The sequence below is a fragment of the Larus michahellis genome, chromosome 4, assembly GCF_964199755.1.
Source record: "Larus michahellis chromosome 4, bLarMic1.1, whole genome shotgun sequence".
Classification (NCBI taxonomy): Eukaryota; Metazoa; Chordata; class Aves; order Charadriiformes; family Laridae; genus Larus; species Larus michahellis.
Window position 1 is genome coordinate 60,638,258 of NC_133899.1, and position 21,447 is coordinate 60,659,704.

At 39.3% G+C, this 21,447-nt stretch overlaps 1 protein-coding gene across 3 annotated transcripts in view; it reads right to left on the reverse strand.

Moving 5' to 3' along the window:
- PRKD1 (protein kinase D1) overlaps nt 1-20,339 on the reverse strand; it is a 135,976-nt gene extending 115,637 nt beyond the window's left edge. The window contains exons 1-2 of one of the 3 annotated variants that reach the window (XM_074585053.1): nt 20,262-20,339; nt 19,461-19,617 (exon numbers count right to left, since the gene is read on the reverse strand). In XM_074585053.1, the coding sequence (XP_074441154.1) occupies nt 19,461-19,617; nt 20,262-20,278 (174 nt within the window). In that variant the 5' untranslated portion in view covers nt 20,279-20,339. Of the gene's footprint in view, nt 1-19,460; nt 20,031-20,261 lie in introns of those variants that run through there. The other 2 variants (XM_074585054.1, XM_074585052.1) reach the window with 2 other exon arrangements.
- Nucleotides 20,340-21,447: the final 1,108 nt, after the last annotated feature.

The window sequence follows — 21,447 nt, forward strand, 5'->3', positions numbered from 1 at the left end:
GTGGAACCAAAGTTGAAGTTGTGCATAACAGCACTGCACATGGATGGCAGACAAAAGGTACCTACTATACCAGAATGAAAGAGTATCTTCCCAAAGCTCCCCAAGCAGTACGCTGCTCCCTGTGCATGCACACAAATCTGTAAAGAAGTCTGCTTTACATCACACCGACGTGTGGTACACACCTAGGACCAACACCTGGTGCAAATTTCCCACAGGTGATAAATATGCCATGCGAACATATGCTCCTAGATGTGTAACAGACTGCACAAATAAAATCCTGGTTCCTTTCTCTTTGCATTTTACTAGTCACTAAGGCACCAGACTGTCCCTCAAGTTCTTGGAATGCATTGGTAAATATTATTAAAAGGTGAAAAAAGTAGTAAAAGGCTCTTCAAATTCTGAATACAACCAATACAAATGAGAAAGTGACAAGCACTTTGGCAAAGAGCAGCTACAGGATAAGAGAGTTCACATTCCTCAGAGAAGGTAGGAATGAGAAGAATAAAATGAAAGCAATGGCCTTGCAGTCCTCCATAATCTCAGAGTTGAGAAAAGTCTAAGGAGGAACCCAGACCTGCAGTTCCATTAAAAAAATTAAACAGGCTGAAGAAAAAACAGTAAGTGTACTAAAGGACTGACCTAGGTAAATCATGTGGTTTTGATTGACCTCAAACATAAAAAGACAACATTCAGAAAGTGGAAACTTAGTATAATTAAGAAAGTTGAGTACAAAGGAACAGTATAAACATTTAAGGCCAGACAAAAGGAAAAAAAAAAGGCACAAGAGACTGCATTAGTAAAAAGTATTAGCAGTAGCAAGTAATAATTTGACTTCAGTTGTATAGTCTTAGACATATAACCAGTTTGCCTACTACTCTGTGGAGAGATTGGTGATATCTTTTTGATATCAAAAACATTTTCAAATGTTTTTCTTCATCAAGCTTCAGTTAAAACATCATCAGAACAAAGATGACTAACCCAGGCCAAAGAAAAAGAAATCGGAGTACAAATGCAAAGTAGATGTTCATTTAGCATTTTATAAAACATTTCAATGCATTTTTAATACCCTTGGCAATTGCATTTGAAAACTCATTGATGAATGCAGTAAGGTAGGACTTAATGAATGACCATTAGATATAAAATCAGGGGGAAAGAGAGGAATTCGGGAATTACAGACTGGTCAACTAAACTTTCATCCTAGAAGTACTGGCTCCTGATTATCAGATTACTTATATGAACCTGGAAGATAGATAGGAGTGAGATGGCAAACTATCTAAATATGCTAAGAATAAATTAATGCAAACCAAATCTAGCTTCTCTGATAGGATAATGTGAGCTGTAGAGTTAAAGGGGAAGCAGCTGAAGCTATGTATTTTAATTTCAATGTGTCTTCAAATATTGTTTGACATGACCTTCTTAGAAGTAAATTTCACATTACTTATCCGAAACTGTCTTAAAACAGAGACAAAATTGATGGGATAACTAGACCCAGATGGAGTACTTAGCACTGTCAGAAAGCAAAGACATGCTGAAGAGGGCCGGAAAGGGCAAGTTCCAAAGTGGAATCTAAGCTTGGTTCAGTTCTTTACAATGATTTCATTGACTATCTGGATGAAGGGCCAGAGAAAATTCTTCGCAAATCTTCACACTATATGAAACTGAAACACACAGCAAGTGCATTAAGAGACAGGATTAGAATTCATAAACATCTCAAAAAAAAAAAAGGAGAAGTGACTTGAAGAAAAGAGGATGAAGTTTTACAGGGATGTGTTACTGGAGAAACAGTTTGAGAAAAGTAAGCATGCAGAACAACTGGTTAACTAGCACTTCTTCAGAAAAGGATTAAGGGGTTACATGTTGAATATGAATGAACACATAAATTTTGAAAAGAACAAGAATAATGGTAGGAAAACTGATGCTGCTTCTCCAAAAACCATTTCTTGACATCTCATTCCACCTCTAAAAGAATCATGAAAGAAATAGATGCAGGCTCACGTCTGGAGGGCAACTATTATGTTACCTTATTCACATAGGCTTGTTTAACAAAGATCTTAGTCCTGTACTCAGCAGCAGACTGGCAAAACCAAATTACACAGATGAAAATTTTACATGGAAATGGGTACCTTTAGAATTTATTAACTTCCTCTTAGCAGCTGAGAGCATTATAAAAGTCAGTTGATTTCATCTCAGTTTTGGCCTTTGTTTCATTTACCTGCCAAATACGCAGAGTTAGTTCGTAGATTAGGACTTGGGGTGCCAGGGAAGATATCACCAACTCTGTAAAAATACCCAATTTATTCAATATATAGACTGATTACATCTAGTTAGATTTTGCATGATCAAAAATATTTCATCGTATAAAAAAAGTTCCATTTCATACAGCACTGTAAATCTCTCCCTTGCTATCTCACACCCTAGAAGAACAGTTCCACCTGACAGATATATACTAGGTAATCAAAAGTATATTCATGTTTTTTAAAATGGTATTTTTGTGAGCTCAAGTATAGCACATCACTAACCAAACCCTCCTCTTATCACAGGCATATATATTTCCTTGGGAATGTACAAGTATTAGTAACAAATTATTCCTAGAGGTCAAGTGTTAGGTTGTTTGTTGTCTTTTTTTAAATTCATTTAAAAAAAAAAAAAAAAACCAAAAAACAAACGAACCAAAAAAAACCCCAGAAAACAGAAGTCCCCATGAAAAATTTGTTTTCTTGTATTCTATCAATTGTTTAAATCCATGTCTTGCAAGACATTTGTCCTGGCACCTAGCTTATCAGCTTCTACCTCACAAAGGAGCAGATATAATCCGTTTGTCAAGTGTCTTCAACAAGCAACCGCAAGAATCTCATATCAAAAGGTGGTATGTCAGCTAAAAAAATTTGTGTCCAATCTCAGGGATTCTGTGTAATTCTGGTAAAATAAAGTATACAAGAAAATAAAAGTATTTTCCCTAAAACTTAAAAAAAAATAGTATCTTTGGCACCAACACAAATGAAACTGTACTATTCAAAACACAAACTAAGCAACTAGGTGGAACTGCTACCTGCAGCTAGGTTTAGTTGCAGCCATTTCATTAGGCTAAAACTGGCTTTTATTTGTGATGTAAACTAACTTGTAAAAATAAAATGTATGTCCTTACTTGAAGTTCTATTTTTACAAACATCCATGAGCAACAAAAAAAAACACCACAAAGACAGAAATATGGTCATGCTTGTTCTTCTTTACCAAGTAAAGCTACTGGAAAGGATATTTGAATTATTTCTTTGACCGTAAAAAAATTGTTTCTGCTGGATCTTCTATACTATTGTGGATGTTACAGTTAAAATTTTAAAAAGTCAAAAGTGCACAGCAAAAGACAGCAAAGCAACTTCATTTTTCATGGTCTCCAAGTGAGATATCCCAAATTCATTGTCTCAGCGATATCAGTCACTTTTTCACAGAGCTGCATTAGTCTATGTAGCAGACATCATACTCAGTTTATATTTTGTGGGGCAGGTGTGCTCCAAGGTAGCCTGTATCCCCAGGCCCCCAAGAATGCAGCCATAGCACTCACCTACATCTGAAGCTGGGAATGATTCCCAGCCTAGCATAGAAGAAACCTATGTTAACATAGCTTTAAAATGCACAAATAACATCAGTGGTAAGTTATGCACTTTCAAAGCATTCCAAAAGTTTTTCCACATGCATTTTTACTATAATCTGTCCCTTGTTCTAACAATCTTTTAGCCAATCTTAGTAAATCAAACTTATGCAATGAAAATTTAGAATAGCGGGAAGTCATTGGCAATTTCTTCTAGCAATCGTGTCACACTAACTTTAAAAAAAACACGTAAAGGTCATCTTTAAGAACCCATATTTTCATGTTTCATTAACGATATAAGTGGTTTAATGACCATTCAGGTAAAAGAATGTGTCTAGCATACGCTTCAGGCCATGTTTTTGTTATTATACGGATTCCAAACAAAAATATATGTACACAGATAACTTTGATAGCAGTTTTTCATTGGGTGCCCTTCATTTTTTCCTCCAGCTTTCATGGCCCAAGTCACTGTAGAACAGCCTTCAGTATTTACTTTCTAGGGGAACGTTCACTTGAAGATTTTTTTCCTTCACCTATTCATTCTTGTGTGATTTTTTTTAAAAAGCGTAAATTGTCACTGTGTCTTGACATGAAACTGCAAGAACAGAAATCGGACCTTTCATTATGAATACTCTTTGGCCTGAAGCGTTCTATAAAATACTGTACACTCCCACTTTCTGTATGCCAGCCCTGTACCTGCCTACATTCCCATTACTGAAACTCCCACTTTACAAGCAATAAGAGAAAATTAATTCCAGAATGGAAATTGGCAAAAAAAAAAATCCTAGTTTAAAAATTTTATTTCAAAAGCAGTTCCATTAAGCTCTTGGAAAAAATATCAAAGAAACCACCTAGGTAATGTTTACAAAGCTGACAGTTGTCCTATGAATTTCAGTATGTTTGGGGGGGAGGGGGGGGCGGGGAGCAGAAAGTGAGGCTGCACAATATCCATAGTAGCCCAAATGTATAATCCAACCACATAAATATCTGTACAGAGTTGTCCTCATACATAAATAACATTGCACAAAATAAAAAACTATCAGTTTACAACACAAAATAAGAGAGTTTAAAATGAGAAGCAGAAGTACACAAGTATTATTCTTGTGTAACTAAGCTATACACACAATATGTTCTAAAATTAACAAAGTTTTAATTAATTTACCAAAATAATCCTAATAAAAAGCTCGTACCAGAAAAGTGTAAAAACATAAAGTGAGTTGTAATCCAATCTAACCATGGTTTTCTGGAGCAGGTGAGGTTGTATATATACATGTAGGAAGAATGAATTATTATAAAGCATCTTTAAAGTGCCATAGATATTTTTGGTTTTTGAAAACTCATGTTTACATGCACATCTGTCCTTTATAGGATATCTTCATTCAAATTTGCCATTACGAATCTCAAAGATAACAATATCTTGTAGCAGAGTTTTAATGGGGTCTGTTCTTTTGAAGTTTTCTTTTTGGTTTGGGGGACTTTTCTAAAAAAAGAAGAAAAAATAAAACCACACAAATTGTTTTCCATCTAAAATTGCATATTGGGACATACAAAAAGATGCCAACACATCAGTCTGTCCTGAGAAGGGGTAACAAAAGTGGTCTTGCTCATGTAAGAAAAATGCTAGTTAGGATCTGCCTGTCCCATAAGAGTCATAGCCCAGATCATGACATGCTAGGAGAGACAGTGTGATGAAAGACATTTAGAATAAATAACTAATTTAGGAAAGCTCATTAATATTCTATCAATATTTAAGAATTTACATATAACTAGGGAACCTACAAACAACTCCTTTAATTTTGTCTGGTGAGGCAAATTAGAAGGCAACAGAGAATGTAAGGATGCACAATGATTTGCATCCATTTAACCTAGTAATAATAAAGCTTGATTTCCTACGCATTTGTCTTACGATTGTTTGTAAATTCTAATGGAAAATTTTCTATGCCTAAGCCAGTTGAGATGTCTGTCTCCCATATGAATTCTCTGCAACCTAATAAGCCTGAGCTCCAGGGCAGCCTCCCTTCAGTCAGGTTATTTGGCTCCTTGTTCCACCCAGATGTTGGTCTCTTTGAAAAGACAGAAGAACTAAATTCTCTTTGATACCTCTAGTCTTCCATCAAATGTAACTGAACCCAGCCAAGAGGAAAAAAAGAAAGGGGGGGTGACGGGGCAGGTGGGTGGAAGGTCAGAGATGACAGAATAACGAACCTATAAACTATTAGACCTAGAAAACCAAGATCTAGTTTCTTTCTCTAGTGTCCACTCCAGCCGCCTCTCATTTGTGCCCACTACCCCATTGACATTTCAGAGCACCTGAGCAGTAAACTGGATCAGATAACTGATAGAGGAAAAGTTAAACGCACGCTTAAGTGCTATATACATAATATTCAGTTCAAAAGAAAAACGAAGTGTTCTGAAAACACCTGAAAGGGGTAAGATATACTTGGTTGACATTTGCTTGGTTGACATTTTAGTTACATTTTTCTACCTTACAAAAAATGCATTAAAAAATAGTCCCTCCCACAGTGTATCTGTGTCTGGGGAAATTACTGAAGAATAATGCTAAGAAATTATAAATCAGAAAAATTTAACAATATACTGGAACGAAGGGTAACTTCTCTGTACCAGAAGAAATGATAATAAATACAAACCCAACTCTAGAATTTGCACACAAAATATGTGTATTCAAACCAAGAATTCATTAGCAGAATTCTAGCAAGATTTTCATAGTCAGAAAGATATCTAGAAGCATATTTTATGCTCCATACAAATTTCTCACACAATTTAAAACCAATTCTTAATAAACACTGTAGTTTATACTACTATAATTCATTGTAATCCTTCTTATTTGTTATTTTCAACTAGCAAATATCTATACAATAACAATCATCATATCCTAACATTTTAGAAACATTCTAACAATATATTCCATAAATATTCATGAATATTTCTGGTTGTATACACACATCTTTGTACTGTAAATTCTAAGATTCATCAAAAATTACTTATAAACTTCTGCATATGAAATTCTTATATATTTTACAGACTAAACAATTCTGTTAAGATTACTCACAGTCAAAATCCTGCGTTACTCATATTTAGTCCTCCTCGGTATCGATATGCCATTCAGAAATGGAAACTAATATGTTAGGGAAGGAAGTGACTTGTTCAGTGGCAACTATGGCCAGCAGGAGTCAGAGAAATGATCAAATACACGTTTCCCAGATTCAGTATTTTCTGTATCCCTTAATACCAAAGTTTATAAAGCCAGCACAGCAATGGATTTCAATATACCTGAAGATGTGACCTTCAAAACGTTAATACTAGTGCTTACGTTTATAATTCTAATACAAAGGATTCATTCCTCAATACAGACAAAATACTGTGTGTGTAGAGAAATCAAAAGTTCTCTCATAATGCTACATTCACATACCTAAGCAATTTTTTTTCTCTAGAGAAAGAATAAAAATACAGATTATTCTAACTTAAAGCTTCATGTATTTTCAAATTGCTGCAGAGCTGATTGATTACTTAATTCATGAAGATCTGAATGCAAACTTTGGAATCTGCATCTGTCTTGGATTAGAAGAAATGGAATAGGTATTAATCTTTACAGATGTATTTGTAATTATCATGATGTTCAGCCTCAATTTTTTTTAAACTTGTCCTACTGTTTATTTGTACTAATATAAGCCTGGTATCAACATGGCAAGTGACACTCAACATTTATTTCTGATTGAAACACGTTGGGAAAAGAAGGGGGTAACAAACAAGCCACACCAGTGAAAGATTTTTATGCACTCCTATTCAAAAGATGGAAATTAAGCTTTTGACTTGCTCTTTGTGAAGCCTCTCTTGCTATATAATGATTTTTGTTGTTTTCAGAACCTCCCTCTTGTACTGCTCAATAGCGGAAAAAAATGGTGACGTTATTACTCAAAAATTGATTTCTTAATAGAAAAAATATGGTTCCTAAATTAAAGGTAAACAATGCAGCTTCGCTCATCCACAATGGACAAGATACACACAGTATTTTAGGGAGACCCATGAGGGCGTTTTTTCCTTCAGATCTTTTCCTGAGGCATCTCCAAATACACTTTTCAAGGTTTTATGTATTGATTATTTACCTCTCAAATAAGGAAGTAGACATTTGCCAACCTTTTAAACTGACCGTATGAAGTTCTTTGTTCTTAGGCCATCTTGGAACAATAGGTCTGATTTTCAGAAGCTTTAGAAGTTCAGAAATTCTTGTTTTGCACTTCAGTCTTCAAAAGGGATTTCATCCTTATTCTCTTATCTATGTTATACCCAAAAAAGTGAAGCATGCCAAACTGTCAGTAAAACTGACACAAATTTGTTTTTCCTTTTGTAACAACATGAAGCACTTAATTCTGGGTAAACCAAGATACTTAACAAAATTATGTGACCACATGAAACAATACACAAACTATACAGTATTTTGAATATTACCAAATTGTTAACATTCTTAAATTTACACATACAATTGCACCTACAATTATGTGCCGCCTGTGAATGCATAGCATATTAAGATACGTTGAACAATCAGCGGCCAAATATTAGCTTAGATTGTATGTCCTTATTTTACTCAGTGACTCTCTATCAGTCCAGGATATTAACTTTAGATCCCTAAGTTACATAGTGTGACCATTTGATAACAGCCTGTTAAGAAGCACAGGAAAAATGAGCAAAGGGGGAGGGAAAAGAAGTAAACGACAAATACTAACTGCAGCCTTGTTGTCACCTTGGCCTTCCCGCTAAGCCCTAACAGCAAGGTAGGCTCTAAATAATGCATCTTTTTTGCTGCGGAACATCCCTAACATGAACATGTCCTCCCTGCAAAGACAGATAATCAAGCACGTCCTCATCAGTTCACTTCTCAAGCAGTATATGGTCTTCCTTACTTGAAAATTTATGCATTGTTCCACTTAAAGCAATCTTTGCAGCAGATGGGTGTATTACTTCGTTTTATCATTTCTTCCTTTCATCTCTGCAAAGACCAACCCTTCACCTTTCCAGAAGGATAGGTAACTCAGGAGGCCCCTTCCCTACACAACATTTTTTTTTATTTCTAAACCATAGGATTCAAGGCCTTTATTTCATATCAAAAGGGCTGGTGGTTTTTACTAACCACAGGTTTCCATGAGGAATTTCTGTGCTTTTGCCTACAACCTAAGATGGATTTCTCTTAGGGTTTTCTTCAAAGATACTGCTGATAAACTGCTGGTTTTAATGCTGAGATCTCATACCACATGGCGTAAGATGTGGTGTAATAACCAGCTGTCCAGTATGCCTCGACTGCAAAGTACTGAAGGGAAGGACTTCTTCCCTCTACATAATGTAGCGTATAATAAAGTTCTATCATAATACAGGCTGCTTAATATCTATTAGGCATTAATGCAACAAATGTACATAAACAAAGCTTCAAAAGCACTATTAGAAATAGTTTTTTCCAGCTTTTTTCTACCTCCTTTTTAGTAGGTATATTTAACTATAAGATATAACTTTTAATTTTTATCAGATATAACTTTTCATTTTTAAATATTCAAATCAGAGACAAACGAGAGACTACAGATACAACATAAAGCATGAAAAAAAAATAGATCAATTAAAACCATATATAGGCTATGTCAACTGATAAAAAAAATTTTAGCTGTGTCTGACAGGGGAATGCTGCTACTGTAACTTGAATATTAGTTTAATTATTGACCACGATGAACTGCATACTTTGAGAATCACAGAAACACTGGAAGCTCTGGAATTTATCCAGTGTGACTTCTCACTTACAGCAGGACTATCTCCAACACAAGGGTTTGTTAATCCAAGTCCAAAAATGAAAGATGAAGTTTCCACAGCCTTTCTGGGTACCTGCTCCAGTCCTGCACTACTCTCCTAGCAAAGAAGTTTTTTTCCTAATGTGCAATCTGAATCTCTTTCAAACCATACTTTGCAGTCATTGCTCTTTGTTTCACCCTCTGTCATTGGCTACAAGAGTTTAGCTCCATCACCTCTGTAACTCCCCTTAAAGAACTTAGTTCACATCAAGAACTAATTCAGCCCCAGAATACAGCTCAGAACCTCCTCGGTTCTGTGACAGTTGCCAAAGAAAAGAAATCAAATAGAAGGAAGAAAGAGAAGGTTTACATTGGATGATCATTTAACCTAGATTAAGAACTGAAAGTCAAAACACTGGCATTTGTTTGTAGGTTTGAAAATGTGTTATTCTCTGGGTCAAGTACAGATGGCATGACAACAAAAGTATGATCATAAACACAGATTGAAGATAGACTAGAGACATGTTTCTAGATATAAAGCACAAATATTTATTTTCCAAATCGGTTGATTTTACCATATTTTGTGCCTAACAATCTGTTACCTGAACCCTTTCTGCTACAATGACTTATCAAGCTTCTTGTGACAAACAGGCCAGCAAACATACTGATACATGACAGGCATAACGTACAGACAGCAAAGGTTAATTTTGCTTGGGAAATGAAAATAAAAACATATAGTCTAGTATCAAGAGATCCTCTCCCTTAATCTAATACACACACAAGCACACACACAGACTCTAACCAGATTCTTTCAATTTCCACTCCACTTTTTTTTTTCCCCTCCTATATTTTTTGTACAGGACAGACAATTCTTTGGGAAAAATTGCAGTGAAAACTATGGGTTTGGAACAGGACAGACTCCTACTCATATTCTACATATTTTGCTGCATGTCTTCTTTTTAGAGGTAGGTATAATAAATATACCAGAACAAATGCATAAGTTCACACATACTGCAAACATATCAAAGGTTGCATTTTATGATTTTAGTGTACAATTTTCACATTTTCCTAGATGTAGTTAATTTTGGGTGGCAACACGAAATCCTCAGGCAGATAAGATCAGCACTTACAACATTAGCTAGCATAGTCAGCACATCTAGAGTCACGTCATGTAAACAGAGAGCAAACCTGTAATGCAACCCTATAAAGCTGATGCAGAGGGGGACACAACTCCAGAGGAAAATGTGAAAATTGTTACAGCTAACTGAAAACAGTGTCAATAACTCATGCTGTCCTCCTTATCAGTGGGGTTTCCTTCACCCCACAGGCCCTCATCCCACGGATCAAACCCACAATTTAAAAAGTTTATATCACATAAACAAGCCTTTGTGGCCCAAGGATCTACAGGGCTTTCAGTGCTGTTTCAGTCTGAATACAGCCCTAGCCTAGCATCCATACAGTACATAAGGACATATGGTGCTGCAAAGAGGGAGACCACGGTATACTTTACCATTATTGTCCACATACATTAGTAATTTCAATTTTCATGTAAACGGATTTCTCAGGTGGTAGGAAAAAGATAAGGCAATATGAAAGATGCTGTTTTTAAAGATAAGCATCTTTTAGGCAAAATGCCTCCTAGCCAGAATGTTGCTCCCAGTCCCAGCTGTGTCTTGTCTGCGCTTTTGCAACTGACAAGATGCTAACAAAAACTATTTCTAACACTTTAAAAAAAAAATGCATTTCTCAAGGTCGACTTTTTTTTATAACTTGAAGAGAGAAGAAACAGAACATGCTTTCAGACTGCACAGGACATGTTCAGATACGGTTCTTTTAAAGTGTACAAGATAGAGGCTTAGAGCTGATAACTGTGGTCATGGTTTGCACCTTCTCTTTGTATAGTTTTGCATATCTTGTGCTTATAATTACATTGGAAAGACCTTTTTATGCCAACGCTAATAAAAGCCTCTTAATGCCTCTTTTCTTGTCTTAGAAAACAGCCAAGATCCAGATTAGATGAAGTATGTTCGTGTTTCTTACTTTTTTAAAAAAGAATAAAATTCGATATTTGATAAATTTTCATAAAAATAACCAGCTATGTCATTACACTGTTTCTGAATGCAGAAGAGGCACTGACAGCAGACTAAAGCTATCTGAGAGAGACAATCACAGTACCATTATACACTGAGCATGGTGGGAGAAGTGAAAGCATATGTCTTGACCAAGTTTTCCACGGCTGAAGAGGAAAACAGAATTACAAGGAACAAGCAAAAGGAACCCACAAATACATGGAGGAAGAGAAAGTAAAGGACAGCCAAATACACTGAAATTCACGTCTATGCCTGTACCACTGTAATATGTATCACACTATAATGTAGAGGTAATAGTGTGGACACTACACTACCTTTCTAACCTTCAGATGTTGTTCTGGCAGATAAAACTAGAAAAGGATTTAGAAAGCAAAAATCTGCTTCATGAGATAGTTGACTTGAAGTGCATACTTCAGGGTTTTACACTTTAGAAGTTCAAGACAGACATGTACAAGTTATTTTAATCTTATACACAGTTTTTGAGTGACATCAAGTCTGTCATCATCTTAGACTGTTACATGGATAGAAATATTTAAAAGCAAAGAAAAGTCCCCAAAAGCAAGAGATCATTTAGCAGTACTAAATGTCTTGTATGAGGAAGAAGAAAGTTGAAAGCCAGTCAAAGAAATCTGGTTTGGTCTGCAAAACCCTGGACGTTCACAGGGACACCACAAGCCAGGAGAACGTAAACGAGGTGTTGTCCGGGCAGAGCACTAAGTTCATGCTGAGCATCCAAGCTTACCCCAGTGAGTGCCCCATCAGCCAAGCACAGAAAGGCATTGCATCAAAAGTCACCTCTCACAAAGTGGTAAAGCGCGATGAATGTAAACACGTATGGAAAGAAAATCCCTGTCAAAGATGGGGTAAACAATATCTCAACGAAATGGGGATTTTTATGTATTTTTTTATTCTGATATAACCCACATTTTTTGGAGTTAATGAGACATGACAACAAAACGCAGCTAGCCTTTCTAGCAGAACCTCTGCCATCAACCCTGTGTAAGAGACACTGAAGTCTGACGTTGAAAAAGGAAACAATTATTTTACTGAAACACACCCTAAAGCAGATTTCAAATATATCCCAAAACTGACAATCCGACATTATGTGAGAAGTATATAGAAGCTCCAGAGGACAATTTGAAAGAGAAGTCCTCCTCTAAGTGGCAAGAGCCAAATATAAGTCTAACTAGCAGTCAGCTAGCACTGACTGAAGACAGATATTCTGTGACCCTGTTGTATGGGGAGGACTAATCAAATATTTCTAGAGAATAGATCGACCTGTGGCACATGCTTCTGTATATAAAGGCAAAACCAAAACATTTCCCAACAGCATTTAGAAATCTGCACTGGATAGCTCAAAGGAATTCGCTTCCACTTTGGATAAAAACTTCAGAGAGAGGTTTTATTTATATACTTAATTGCAGCTGTATGACTGCAGCCATATTACATAATATCAACATAAACTTGTCTGGTATCAACCAGACGGCAAGGTCAAGAAGTTAGTGATGGCCTGTAGCATTGTACAGAAGTGATATTTAAAAAAAAACCAACCAAACAAACAAACAATCCATGTCCTTATCACAGGTTGCTTGAGATGGACAACCCTCGGTCTCACTGTACCTAATTTGTCTTTACCAGTTGAATTTTTAATTTCACATAGCCATATCTTAAAAATTCTACAGATGTCCTTAAAATAATTGCTAGCATAGAGTCACTAAAAAAAAAAAAAAATCAAAAAAACAACCCACCCCCAAACATACATTTGGCAAAAGTTTTTAATCAAAATAGTTTCATATACAAAATACAGTAAAAATAAGAAACCAAAAGTAACAATGTGCAGACTTAAAGAAGTGTGCTTGTTTCCTTGCAGGTAACCATACAGCCAGATTTCTCTAAACATACTAAAAAAAAAAAAAAAAATTAAAAAAACCCAAACATCTAGATAACAAGAGCAAATAGTTTTGGGTGTTTGTGAGGGATTTCCAGAAATCATGGGAAAATACCTGTGGACAAAGTCTGTACAAATCCGTGCAGGGGTTTCACACATACTGGGTGTTCCACACATAATCCACAGCACAGAGCACTTGCCTAGAAGCAGTAAACCCACCACACCTTCAGGATGCGCCGGGCTTACTGTGTGTTCTCAGGTCAACCGTGTGGTTTATGGCCAGTATGTCTTGTATCAGACAGTCAGCCCTCAGGTATTTCAAACTCACTGAGCATGTGTCATATGATGTCCACATATATACTTCTGTCTGGGAAATGTTGCAACTTCATTAATAAATTCCATCCTTTCTCTGGAAATAGAGCTTCATCTCATCGGCAATAAGAGAAGCATCTTGTATGCTTATTCATCTTCTACTGTTTTAAAACCATTATGGAAATAATATATTTCCTGGGGGAACCATCAGTAGAACTAACACAAGATCAACACAAGGCTCCTTTTACAATTCCGTTAAAAATTAAAATGTCAACTGCTTTGTTGCAAGTCTGTCCTCTATTCAAAGCACCATCTTATTTCCTATTCTGTAAGAATTCATTTGATAGCCTTTAATCTTTGGCAAGGAATTTCTCAAATGCTCTAGATAAGTTTGTGGCAATAGACCAATTTTCCTCACCTGGATCACAGACAGGATAGATAACAAAGTTAGCATTTCTTAAAAAACCCACAGTTTTTTTTAAACAAATTCAGACTGACTCCCTTTCATCAAAGTTATGCTTTTCCTAGTGTTTTCTCACATATGCTCCAAAAGCAATTTTAACTAATCTACAGACTACTGTTACATACACTGACTTACAGTTTACAGGGCAGAGAATAATAAATGTAAAGTCAATAAAAGATTAAACAGTAAATATCAAAAGTCTCACTTGAGTTTATAAGAGTGAGATCAGTAGAAAAGTACTTTCACTTTGTAATATGTTTATGCGCATAATGACAAGGCACCTTGCATTCCTCAAATGAAATTTAACAACTTGGTGTTTTCACAACACAGGCAGAAGGAAGCATTCCATGCAGAGAAAGACTCCCTTTAGGGAAGAAAGCTTAACATTTTGTTACCAGTGTACACCAATTAAAGACTCCATAAGAATGTAACTTTAAGAGATAAACAGCACATCTGTACTTACTTTTCCAGAACATATGAAGTCTGTGACTACAGCCAAAAAATGTAGCGAATATATAAAATGCCTACACCCGTGTCTTTGATTGAAGGTATATGAGTTTAGGTCAGCGTGGTAGAAACCTGCAACAGTTTGTTTATCCTGAGGCTAAAAATCTTTCTAGTATACTATTTACCCTGAGTCCCTATCCCACTCCAAAGGAAATGATTTCATTACCACCAGGCTCTTGTTTATTTTAGGAGAGTTTGTAGATTGGGGGATGGGGGGGGAGAGGGGGAAGAGGGAAAAAAATAAATAAATACATGATCCATATAAACAAACCCCATATGTTTTCCATGGCTGCTTGAAACCCTTGCAGAAAAGGTTAAGCATATTTTCATGTCAAGCTTTAGAAAAGCTCCTTTCTTCGCTCAGACCACAAGTTTGGAAATTCTGGCCTGAGAAAACAAAACTAAGGTTATTTTGGTTTTCCTATTTTATTTATTTAAGAATAAGTTGGATTTCTCTTACCAAGGACAACCAGAAGCATAAGTGGATGCCCACCTGTTTCTGAACGTGTTTAGTTCGATAGTCAGGAATATTTTTAAAAGGTTCTTGGTTTGATTTGTGATAATTCTTCTAATTTAACACTGAATATGTTAAAGATGAATCTGGGCACAGTATTCCAGCTGCAGTATGCCATTTGAACCACCTTTTCATTACTTTTCTTTCTGCCCTTTCCCCTTCCCGAAATGGCCTACTTTCTGTTTATTACTTCTTTTTTTTTCCCTACAGTGAAATTGCAGAATTATCCAAACCAGTGAACCGTCTACAACACTACTTTTATAAATCAGTCTGAACCACACATGGCCTGTGCAGATCAAATTTTGTTTCCTCTGTTTCAGATCAAATTTTGTTTCTTGTATTTGTTGTCTGTGTTTCCTATTCCTCGCTACTTCTCTGCCTTCAAATGCTGAAGGCCAAGCCAACATCTGATCTTAACAGCTGACCTAAGGGCTATTTTATAAAACCCACATTCTCAAGTCAAATAACGTTGCATCATATATTTACTTGAGAACTCAACGTTTTCAAAACTTGGCAATGCCACTATAGTAGCCCAACACATCGTATGTGAGGTACAACAATGAGAAAGAATTTCAATAAACAGAAAATATAAATAATAATTAGTTTCCCCTTTGAATTTAAATTGTATGAATTTGTATAAAAATTTGTATAAAGATTCCTTCCTTTGTCTTTTGCCAGTAAAAAGAAAAAGTCTTTCCAGACAATTAAAAATATGCCACGTTCTTACTTAGTGAGTTTTGCATTACACTTTTGCCCTGGAGAAGTGGTTCTATTGTGTGCAGCTAACCCAAAAAGGGCAGTAATTCAAACTATTTATCTTCAGAAAACAACGATTGTATTTTACAATATCCTCCCACTGCTCTTGTGGGGGAGTTGGCCTAGAAGTCAAACACTGACACACATTTTGCAGTTGATTCTCATTTCTCATCAACCACATCATCATTTAAACACTAAAATTCCTTTTCAACCTAAGAAAAAACAACCCCACATGAACAAGTCTCAAGGTTTTCATGTCACTGGTTCTAAGAATACACAAACTCAAAGGAATCAAATTTTTTTGTCTTCAGAGCAGTTCTTAACAGATTTAAATGTGTTTGAATTTTTGCCTGAGACCAGTACGTACCATATCGTCTAAAGATTTGTTAAGAAAATTTCCATACCGTTATCTCAGGATGAAATTCCTGAAAGAAGTCCTCTCATGGACAATGGAGAAAAAAAACCACACTTTGCTCATTCCAGTTTTCACATCATATGCATTAGATTATTAATGAAATTATACTCTCTACCAAAATTAAAAAAAACCTAACCTTTGCACTTCAGATGCTGTTTAAAGTCCACTAGTATAAATATATGCAAACACATGTTTATATCTAAATCTAAACTTCCAAATTACACATAGTAATAACAGTTTTACATACGTGCATGCAATGTATATTATATATTATTTATATATAAAACCACTTATAAAGATACAGAAATATGATGGTTTTATACATGAACACACATGCATACATAAATACAACTACACACACACACACACACCCTCTATGTTAACAATGTACTCAAGCCTAAATATGGTCCACTCTGCACACTTTGAGAAGCTTAGTTCAATTTAACGTAAATTTTGAGCAGCACTAAATTAAGTTGGTGTATAAAGCTGTGCAGAATAAGGGTCATAAATATCTCGACTCAGGTATACCACATTACCATGGCAGAGGCTCTCTATAAACAGGTCATCTGACACTGATACTGAAGAGAATTTGGCACAATCCTAAAAATAAAGTTGTGTACAAGAGGACTGCTTAAATATTTAATAGCACACCACAGAGACAGAGTTCATTTTAGCAGTCTAACACAACAGACAAAGAGAAAAACAAAATCACATTGTCTCATGTTTTTATACTGATTAAACAATCCAAACCGGAGATTTTGGGACAAAACTGTTACCTGGTAGGCCACTACTTTACAGACCCAAAGAAGCTTGAAAACAGTGTTAGATTTCATAAAATATTCTTTATAGTATAGTCTCCTGCTTGGTTTTGATGAGCAAATACATCTTCCTCATAAAATCACGAGTAAGCAATGCTTCAAATCATTTCAAGAAAAAAACAGGAATCTACAACACCCACAAAGTTACCTCACAACAGTTCTAGATACCATGTAACTTTTCTTTAAAAGAGAGTCTCTACCAGTATGCCAAGTTACTTTGTTACCATCCCATCATGTTTCGAGAAAGGACATGTGTCAACAAAGTCACATATACAGACATACTTGCAGGTTTAAGCTTAAAACAAAGATTCTGAAGACTAAACATACAAATTAATCTGTAAAGCAGGGGAGGTAGAGGCCACCACCTGAAAAGAAAGATAAAACAAACCTAAAGCCTATCTTTCTTCCAGTTTTCCCTTTCTTTGAGCCACTTCCATCTCAACAGCCTTGGAAAAGCAGGTATTTGGGCTCTGACAAACTGTGACTAGAAGAAAATTCCTCATTCAAGTGTGTTCTGCAGAGCAGCTAAATGATGCTCTCTTTTACGTAATCAGGAAACTGCAACAAATTAAAGCATTCAAAATTTTTATGTCAGTACTTACTCAGTTAACTCTGACTCTTTGAGCGCAAGCCAACACCTTTAGTTTTCTTTAGACAACGGTACATAGGTAGGAAATTAGGATTACACTTAAATTTATAGCAAACCCATGAAATGAATAAACTAATCAAACACAAAAATATAAAAAAAATACATGTAACAATCTTAACGCTTCCATTATTGCTGGGAGAATAACTTACACATGGTGAAATATTAAAAGTATTTAAGTTGTGTCTGACATCTACGTGACCAAGTTACAAGTGTTGGCCTAGCTTTGAAAGCAAATACGGCTAAACAAAAGGGTATGCCTTTCTTCAGAATTAAGTTTAATAAAGCAGGTAACCATTTCTTAAACTAAGAAAAATACAAAATTTAGAAATGAAGGTGTGTATTTCATACTTCTTTTGAAAACACTTAACTAGTTGCTCTTCAAAAAAAAGTAAATGCCACTATTAGTGACATTAGTGAATTTCACTAGTAGTAAAGTTCAGACTGATGGGATCTACAAACAGGCATAAGGCAAAGCTATCAACTTGAATAAACAAATAAATACATAAACCCCTGCCTGAAATTATTTTACCTTAATAAAAACGGGGCGGGGGGGGGAGGGGAAGCCCAACTTTTTCCATTACAACCGTCCTGAACGTCTTTTTTTTTTTTTTTTTTTTTTTTTTTTTTTTTTGCAATCACTATGATACTTTTCTGTGGGTCTCACGCAGCAACCACTGACCAAGTAAAACTTTACTTTAGCTTAACACCAAGACTGTCAAAACACAGACAAAGGCAAAGGACAGCGGAGGGACAGACGCAGAGCGAGGTGGATTTCGTCGTGGTGCGCCGATTTTAGCAGACTGCTGGCGGACTGCGCCCGGCGATGCTACCGCGTCCCAGGAGCGGCGGCGAGTGCCACCCCCGCAGGCGGCGCCACCACCGTTGTCGCCGGGGCCAGCGCGGCGGCGGCTCCCCGCCCTCCCGACCAGTGACCCACCGCCGCCCGCAGCCCGGAGGCTGCCAGCCGGTCCCCTCTCGCCCCGCGGCCACCTGCCCAGCTCCCAAGGCTGGCAGCCAGCGCCGCCCCACACCGCGGACCCCTCGCCCCCCGACTCGGGCCCCGTAGCGCTGAGCCCCGGCCGGGCTGCCCGGCAGCGGGAAGGCGTGCGAAGCGCTGGGCGCCGCTTTGAATCCTGGGGCTCTCGGGGTTGGGTTTTTTTTTTCCTTGTTGCTGTTTGCCTTTTTTTTTTTTTTTTTTTTTCAGTGGAAAGTTTCCTCTCCCAGCAGAGGCCGGGACAACGCGCACACTGCCCCAGGGCGCCGCGCTGCCATCACAGCTGACAGGTTTCTGCCTTCCTCCCCCCCACACACCCCCCCTTCCTTTCCGCAGCATTAAAAAGCAGGCAGATAGATCCGGCTGGGGTTTGTTTTTAATAACAGCTATTAGTAGGGTTAATTGCATCCATCGCCAACAAAATAAAAGTCAAGCTCGCATGCGAGCATCCCGCACGGAGCCTCCTCGGCAGCGGGGCCGGGGGGGTCGAGGCGGGGGGTGGCAGCAGAAGAAGAGCGGGGGGCCGGGGTGAGGGAAGCGGGGCCGGCGGCAGAGGAGCAGAGGCGCAGGAAAGTTGCGATCGGTCTCGTTAGCTCTCCGGGAGGAGGAAAGTTTACAGTCACCGTCAGCGCCGGCAGGCAGCGGGAGGGGACTCGGTGGGGGGAAGTTTTCGTCTTACCTTCTGGTCGACGATGGAGCAAGCCATTTCCCGGACGTGTGCGAGGCTGAAGTCCCCCGAGGAGTCCTGCAGCAGCAGCACCGGCTCCCGGCTCAGCCCGATCTGGAGGTGGAAGGCGACGCCGCCGCCGGCAGCAGCCCCCAGCGGCGGCAGCGGGCTGGGCGGCCGGATCAGCGGAGGGGCGCTCATCGAAAACTTCCCGCCGGAGCCGCCGCCGGAGCCGAGGGGGTCAGGGACGGAGGGGGGAGGCGGGCGCCGCGGCGAAAAGTTTGCGGCCGCCCCGGAGGCGCCGGGCGAGTTCCCCCGCGAAGTTTCAGGGAAGTCCCCGCCGAGCTCCTCCCGGATTGAAAATGGCGAGGGGAGGGGGGGGATAAGGGAAGGGGGAGGCGGAGGACCGAGGAGGATGCAGACAGGAAAAGGCGGTGAGACAAACGCGCAGAGCGAGGGGGGGAGCCCGGCCCAGCGCCGCCGAGGTGGTGTCGCCGCTCCGGCTGTTGGCGCTGTGCGGGGGCGGGACGGGCCGCGCCCTCCGCCGGGACGGGCCCGCCGCCCAGCTGGGCCGGGCCGGGCTTGGCCGCGCCGCTCCGCTCCGCCACCAAACGGCGGCCGCGTCCCGGCAGGCGGCAGGGGCCGACGGGTGCCGCACAGCCCAGGCGGGGACGGCCGGTCCCCGTCCCCCACCCCCCCACGGCGGGGCTTCGCCTCAGCCGCCTCTGGTCTCCCCACCCAGCCCAGTGAGTGGGCGGCGGTGCTGGGGAGAGGAGAGCCTCCCCTTCCCTGGCCACCCCCGCCGGGCAGTACCTCAGAGCCGCCTTCATCCCGCCTCGCCTCGTCGTCTGTGCCCTCCCGGGCCGCAGGTGGAGGCAGAGCCTGAGGAGAGCCTGGGTTTTCCCTCACTGGCGGGCAGCGCGCTGGCCGCTCCCGCGCGGGGCGGTAAGAAGCGCCAGGGGAGCGGGAGCTGCGGCCTGGCCCCGGCCGGCACCTTGCCGCCTCCGCCGGCGGCCCCCGCAGGTTTTGGGGAAGGAAGAAGGGGCAGCTCGCACCCATCTCTTCCCTAAAACAGCATCCAGTGTCGGGTACGGTCTATGCTGAGGAGGAGCCCCCTGACACCGAAAGCCAGGATGAGTCTCTGCCCGGCGCCCGGGATCGGTGCGAGCCTCGTCCCTTCGCGCAAGCGGCACGGACGGCGGGCAGTCTGAAGAGTCCATCCCTAACCTCCACCTGGAAATCTGTGAAGGCAATGGAACCGTGAACAGAGAAACTCTTAAACTATGCATATGGCACCTGTAAGGATGGCGGTACTAAGTGTACATTTGTGAGTGCAGTGGTTGATCGAATTTACAACCTGTTTCTTTACAAACTGCTTTTTTGGCCAAACGTACAGCTGCAGCGTTGTTTCATTTTGATCAGCTGTCTTATTAGGATCAATTTTACTATTGTCAGCTTGTTTCCCACCTGGGATTTGCACACACAGAGCACCTTACTGTCTATATAATTTTTGAGTGCATTTATTCTTTGGTGAATTTTCTTTTGAAATCGTTGCATTTTAATTTCTGTCTTCTGCAGACTACCAAATCTGCTGAAAATGTCGCCCCTCTAAAATGAGATGATTACTAGTCCCGCTTACTACTTTTTCTTATTGCATGAAGAGTAATAATCATCTTCAGCCATATTCTTTGGCTTTGCTGTTGGAAATCATGCTTAATTTTGCTGTTGTATGCAGTATTTCCTTAGGAATGAATTGGTTCCAGTACAGTAGTGTACCCTGGCTGTGCTGGTTAGTATTGTGACAGGCTGTTTCCTAACAGCTCCCCGTATACTAGATGTTTTGCTGCTTGATTTTGGACCATGTACATTAATACTGCCAGATCAAAGCCTGCTGAGGCATTATAACTACTGCAAGCTTCCTATGATCCCATGGCCCAGACAGCTTTTCTATACAGGAGTCAGCATGGGAGAACTGTGAGGTCTAGCTGTGAATCTGCAG